This window comes from Palaemon carinicauda, chromosome 18 (genome assembly GCF_036898095.1).
Source record: "Palaemon carinicauda isolate YSFRI2023 chromosome 18, ASM3689809v2, whole genome shotgun sequence".
NCBI lineage: Eukaryota > Metazoa > Arthropoda > Malacostraca > Decapoda > Palaemonidae > Palaemon > Palaemon carinicauda.
The window spans coordinates 71,923,739-71,931,238 of NC_090742.1; the positions used below are offsets into that span (position 1 = coordinate 71,923,739).

The window sequence follows — 7,500 nt, forward strand, 5'->3', positions numbered from 1 at the left end:
TCTTTGATATTCTAAATCTTGCTGATTTAATTTGTTGTACACATTTCAAGACTTATTCAGGATAATAAAAATTTTCACAAAGACGTGGAAGATAATGTCTTTTGTAAATGAAATTTCCTCCTTAACCCGCCAGCCTTTGATATTAAAACTTAGTTGAATGAACCTAGCAAATATCATCAAATTCTGTTAAATCATTCTTGATATCCTAAAACATACACACGCACAACCACGAGTAAAAACATGCCTTGCTCCCAGCTTTTGTTAGCCGAGATAATGACTTGTATACCCAGTTCATTACAGTTAGTTTTCGAGATGCTTTGGGCAAAGCAAACGCAATCATCTCTTACTAGAATGCTGTGTAATGAACTTGTATTCATTTGGCAAACTGGAGGTTTAAGTGACACTCCTTCTGGTTGTTCTGGGTGCGTCTTGAAAGTCAGGCAATTGGGAGCGGAAATGTGGTAATGAATTATAACGCAAGAATGCTGTGTAAATCATTTTTTTTTTTACTCTCGTTTTCTTAGATATGCACAACTATTTTTGTTGTTGTTGTTCATGTTTGTTCAATTGATTATCTGTGAATATTTTAGCATAATTTTCTCCAGTATTTTACCGTAGTTCTCCTGTGTGTTTATTTCCGTTTTCGAAACTACGAGATGTCAATTTTGGTTTTTTTCTTATGAATGGGTGCACATTTTAAATAATATTAAAAATTTTCTTATATATTAATCGTAAAAGCCAAATGTTGAGGTATTTATTGCTTGTTATATAACTGTAAGTTTTAGAGACGAAATACCTCTGTACATTACGAAAATCTAAAATATATCATCAATCTCAGGAGTGTAGGCATTGATTAAGTTACGAAAGTATTATGATATTGTTAAAAATATTCTTACCATTCTAGTTACTGACTCCAAACTATTATTTTTCTTCCTGTTTTCTTTCCCGCAGTCATTGAAAAGCATTATCCTATGCTGGTGCTCTTAAGCCTATTATTGCTGGTAGATAAACTTTTTTTATTTCTACCAATTAAATGTTCATACGAAGACAACTTGCTTGGCCACCATCCATTAGATTTAAGACCAGAAGGGGACTTTCATTACCATCTTTCGTGTGTGCTCTTCTCTTTTCGTAGTATTTTTCTCTAACTCTTTCCCACCGTTATCCTTACACTAAGGGTTCGGTTGCCTGATGCGTCCTCTCCGATGCCTTCCACTTCCGTCGAACTTCTTCGTTCCATATCATCCTTCATCTTATCTGGTCATTTAATTCTCTGCCTCCCTCTCGAACTTCTAACCCCCCCCCCACTAACAGGTTCTCACCAAGCCTCCTCACTCTCTCCCACCATTCATCCACAACACGTGTCCACACCATCTCAGTCGTGACACTCTTATCACCTCTGTAATCTTCACTATGCCTGCCATTCTTCTTATTTCATACAGTGAGGCGGTCGAATTGTTCTTCTTATTTCATACAGCGCGGCGGTCGAATTGTTCTTCTTATTTCATACAGCGCGGCGGTCGAATTGTTCTTCTCATTTCATACAGCGCGGGCGGTCGAATTGTTCTTCTCATTTCATACAGCGCGGCGGTCGAATTGTTCTTCTCATTTCATACAGCGCGGCGGTCGAATTGTTCTTCTCATTTCATACAGCGCGGCGGTCGAATTGTTCTTCTCATTTCATACAGCGCGGCGGTCGAATTGTTCTTCTCATTTCATACAGCGCGGCGGTCGAATTGTTCTTCTCATTTCATACAGCGCGGCGGTCGAATTGTTCTTCTCATTTCATACAGCGCGGCGGTCGAATTATTCTTCTCATTTCATACAGCGCGGCGGTCGAATTATTCTTCTCATTTCATACAGCGCGGCGGCCGAATTGTTCTTCTCATTTCATACAGCACGGCGGTCGAATTGTTCTTCTCATTTCATACAGCGCGGCGGCCGAATTGTTCTTCTCATTTCATACAGCACGGCGGTCGAATTGTTCTTCTCATTTCATACAGCGCGGCGGTCGAATTGTTCTTCTCATTTCATACAGCGCGGCGGTCGAATTGTTCTTCTCATTTCATACAGCGCGGCGGTCGAATTATTCTTCTCATTTCATACAGCGCGGCGGTCGAATTATTCTTCTCATTTCATACAGCGCGGCGGTCAAATTGCCCACTTTATTTAAGAACTATAGATAACTTCCTGACAGTATTACGAAGGCTCTTGTTTGCTACAGTAAAGAAAAACTGCCCTGAAACTTTTAAAGTGCAGGGCTTAAGTACCTCAAGCTATGAAACACGATTATATATGTATTTATTTATTAATACTGGTTCTTATCCTTATCTACATTATACTGTATATACTTCTCAACCAGAACCTATATTTTTTCTTGTTGGTTGTGGTATTTTATTGTTGGTTTTGTTCCAAAGGAAGTATATTGAGAATGATAGCAATAAATAGTACATATTCTATATCAATCGAAAATATACTGTACCAGCCATTTCACATTTTCACCGAAAGTAGAGCTATCCTATACCTATGCATCATTACTGTAATAAATGTTATGATACTCAGTTTGCTTTGCCATTTTAATGTTGATATCTATTGTCAGTCAACAGTGTGTAAATCTTATATATACAGTATATGTATATGTATATATATATATATATATATATATATATATATATATATATATATATATATATATATGTATATATATATGATAAATTTTTCACATTTAGACACGTTTTTTCATATTCAAAATAAGCCATATATTTTTGCTACATTAATGTCTGGATTCTCTCAACGACCTCGGGATCCAGACATTAATGTATAAAAAATATATGGCTTATTTTGAATGTGTGTATATATATATATATATAATATATATATATATATATAATATATATATATATATATATATATATATATATATGCGATGCTCAAATCCCAAAATAAAAACAGGTAAATGGAAATATCGTCTACCAAATGCTTATACACATGGGAACCCTACATCCCAAGACACCTCTCCAACCCAGCATGATTTTTCTCATCCTTAAAAAACAGGTCTAAAATAAAAGGTGAAAGTTGCAACTATGTTGTGCCATTTATTATTATTATTATTATTATTATTATTATTATTATTATTATTATTACTTGCTAAGCTGCAACCCTAGTTGGAAAAGCAGAATGCTATAAGCCCAGGGGCTCCAACAGGGAAAATAGCCCAGTGAGGAAAGGAAACATGGAAAAATAAAATATTTTAAGACCAGTTACAAAATAAAATTAAATATCTCCTTTATAAACTATAAAACTTTAACAAGAGGAAGAGATATAAGATAGAATAGTGTGCCCGGGTGTACCCTCAAGCCAGAGAACTCTAACCCAAGCCAGTGTAAGATCATGGTACGGAGGCTATGGCACTACCCAAGACTAGAAAACAATGGTTTGATTTTGGAGTGTCCTTCTAGAAGAGCTGCTTACCATAGCTAAAGAGTCTCTTCTACATATGCATTTAACATGAACATTGTTCAACAAATGTAACCCTGATGAATTTATACTAATTTATTATAGCTTTGGATTATTGGTTTCAAGCTGTTTCCATGAGGACGAGAATAGTTATGTTGGATTGATAGGAAGATGTACTGGCTGAGATATTTGCCGTAACATGCTCGTCCACATTTGGTGGCCATTTCTTAAGAAAAAAAAAGCTATGCACAAAATTTAAATATGTATACCTATGTGTGTATATATTTATATATATAAATATATATATATATGTATATATATATGTATATATATATATGTGTGTGTGTGTGTGTGTGTAGTATTTATATAGTATATATAATGTACATACAGTATACATAATATACACTATGTCTGTTTATAAATTCCTGTTCTCTAGTATTGAATTAGTCATGGATGTCCAGTAATTGATGTCTCGTGTCACATTTTATTTTGTTTAAAACGTGCTTGATAAGAAAAGTTAACGTTATTACTTCAATATTTTTCTTGTTCCTAGAGTTAAAACCATTTTATAATTTAAAATTAATTTTAATCTCATTATCAGTATCAGGGAAAATTAGAATTTTAATCTAATTATCGATATCAGAGCTGAATGAGACACGAGACTCAAGAGCAGGGAAAAGATGCAAACTCGTTAATATGTAAATCAAATATGAAAAGACAAATTGCGTCTTGGTTAATCTCTCCCTGAAACTTCAACCTTTCTGATTATGTGCTTTAGCAATTACGCAAAAAGAAGACTTTTAAGTCTTAATTTGTTTACTCACTAAACGTCCAAAAGGGAGATAATTTGGATTTAGTTGTACTGCCTCTTTAGAGGTTTATCCATAACCCTTATTTGTTGTCTCTTTGCAGTTTCATTAAACATTATCTTAGTTTTACTCACATTCATTTTCAGTCCTACACTTCTGCTTTCTCTATTCAAATCTTTTACATCATTTGCAATTCTTCCCATAATTCACTTAATAGAACTGTCATCTGCAAATATTAAGTTGTTAAGGTATTCTCCATTGATTTTAATTCCTATATTTCCCAATCTAAATTCCTTCTTTTTCTCCCTAGATCATGATGTAACACATATAGTATATGAAAAGGGCGCTACAAACTTATTTTATTATATAGATTACTTATTTAGACGAAAGATTACAAGGAAGTTCAAGATAGCAACTAGAATTTCTCTGCTTGCTCGCTACCTACTCATCATTAGGATCTGAACCCAAGGACTTATGTCAATCTATGTGACTTATAACGGACAAGACGATGCAATTTATGCGAAACATGACACTGCAAATTATTCTGAGTGTGAGTTTGAAAAAGTAGCAGTGAATGGCATTTGATGTCCCAGTGGCTTGGCTTGAGGCCTAAATTTTATAATCCATACATTTTTTTTAGTATATATAAAGCCGGAGATTCTTAGCATCCCGCTACGCCCGAGACTTTCTAACTATCCCATGTTGCATAATTTACTCCTACCCTCTATCCCCACCCACCTCAGTTGTTCTATCCCCTATTTCTCAGGCTGCTTTGATAATTCTGTCCTTTTTACCTCATCTTTTGTCCTCCCTTCCCATTACTCCTACCCCTGCTTGTTGATCTATCCCCACCACTACAGCAGCCTCAGCCATTCCTTCACTACTACAACACCTACTTCATTTGTTCCATTCTTCTTAGCATTAACTTTTATTCTTTTTTCTTTCAGACAATGTTGGCAGTGGAAGCGAACGAAGCAGCACTAGCAGGCTGTCTTGCGGCGATGGAGACCTGTTGGGACTATCTCCTACTAGTGGATCCCCCGGGGGACTGAAGGTTCCAGGGGCTGTAGCTGCCACTTCCGGAGGTCTTGGCAGGATCGCGAGATTGCTAGTGAAGGACCCCACTCGAAGTGCCGAAGACTCCTTCAGGAGGCGGACCCACTCCTTGGAAAGGTACGTCGTCAGAGGTCGTGTGGGCACTATGAGGTCAAAACTGTGCCCCCGTCCCCTCGGCTCCCCTCCCTTGGGCTCCACAACCCCCCCCCCCCCTCCTCAACAAACACACAGGCCTTAGTCTAATCACCCTAAATAGTCTTAGTGCTCATACACGTTAAATGAACCCTCTTACAATAGTTGCATTAAATAGACTATTGGCACCACTTGAAAAAGAAATACACTGTTCACTTTTTAAGGTTTTATTCTTGTCTTGATCACACCACACCATTTGCACCATGCTGGCATCGTTTATGAGCACACACACGTCAAAGTTTCACATGTCACGGAGGGCACCGCCTTTATATTATAACCTCTATAATTGATTGATCCCATTACCACTTTAATCTTTAAGCTTTGATCTATATATTCATTAAATACTGTATATATGCCATTGTTAGTTAGTACTTCCTCGGAACTGTCTTTAAAACCACTTGTTTTCCTTTTTAAACCAAAATGTCGTTCCTGATCCCCGTTTTTTAGTATGACCATCATTATGATTGCTATGATTATCATCATCATCACTGTTATTGTTATTTTTAGAAAATTTGAGACGTATTTAGTATTTTGAATTTAACCCCTCAACTCACCTTGTCCAAATCCCCCTTTTAGATGATAAAAGAAAATTTTGCCTGATGGATATCTGGGATCCAATTAATGTTCATTATTAATGTCATTTTCTTCCCTCCTTTATTTTGTTTAATCGAAGACGATTCAGAGCTCGCAAGGGGTATGTTTCACCATGGAGTGTGTGCGTGTGTGTGTATGTTTGTGAACCATGTTGTTTCTTGTGGTGAACGGACAGTTTTATTTTTTTTTTTTTTTTAAACCCAGTGTTATGGATTGTATTTATGATTATGATAATGGATATGATAATGATATGTGATTCCTGACTGCACTCTAACACAAGTCTGCTGATATTATTGTCATTTACATTTTTAATCTACGATAAAAAGTTAAATAGAGGCAATAATATTCTGTATTAAATAAAAAAAAACTTACTCATTTTAGCAGCTCATTTGGAGTCAATCAGGCATCACAGTTAGTTGTTATGGCTACGTAAATCATTTTTTAAAAAGTCCATAGCACATTTATACATATATTTTCTTTCAACATGATTTTGAGGCCCTCATAATTTTTCAGTGTAGTGTGCCACTGGACCATACGATATGAAGGCTTAATTAATTCGCTGTCTGCCTTTTACACAATTGTTATGAAATTGTTTTGGTGGATAGTTGGTGTGGTGAATGTAGTGTTGTGATGTGTTTATACTAATTTTATTTCGATCCTTTTTTTTTTCCTTTTTTGCAGCCAAGGTGTTCAGTGGTCCCTCATAAAACCATTAATAATTTTTTCTTAACAATAAATTGTGTTTTTTTTATTGTGTGTAGGATTATTTTACTTAAAAGACACTTTATCATACGCATGCTGCAATGCTCTAGAGTCTAGATGATAATATCTAATGATAACCTGCTCCAGTTAAAGTTCATCTCGTCTCTGAAGATTTCTTGAAATGTGAGATGAAGATTTTTTTTCTTCCCTATTCTCTGTCTTCATATTGTTTATTAATTGCTCGGAGGGAGGGATTTGAGGTTAGAGTATCCGATTATATAGAATGAATGGATTTTGAAGACTTTTCAATACCGAAAATGCATTCAAATAATTAAAGCACTGTATCTTGGAGTCCTGAACTATTGGTCGGCTACCTTTTCTTTTCTCAAAGAGAACCTTGGTAGATGATTAACGAATAACAGACAGAGAGAGAGAGAGAGAGAGAGAGAGAGAGAGAGAGAGAGAGAGAGAGAGAGGAGAGAGAGAGAGAGAGAGAGAGAGGTGTCCTAAATGCGTTGATTTGTAGTGGCATATAATATATTTTATGTGACTTCACTGAAAAAGCTTGACTGAAATACTTCTTCAGTGAACTATTTCGAATTAAAGAATACAAGTTAAACCAAGCCATTAGTGTGATGGACAGCAAAATTAGGAATTGGTGTCATATTTTAAGTCATATTTTCATTCCAAA

General features: G+C 35.7%; 1 protein-coding gene across 1 annotated transcript in view; it reads left to right on the forward strand.

Moving 5' to 3' along the window:
• wake (wide awake) overlaps nt 1-7,500 on the forward strand; it is a 333,714-nt gene that overhangs the window by 145,414 nt on the left and 180,800 nt on the right. The window contains exon 3 of the mRNA XM_068392516.1: nt 5,213-5,438. Within this exon, the coding sequence (XP_068248617.1) occupies nt 5,213-5,438 (226 nt within the window). The remainder of the gene's footprint in view (nt 1-5,212; nt 5,439-7,500) is intronic.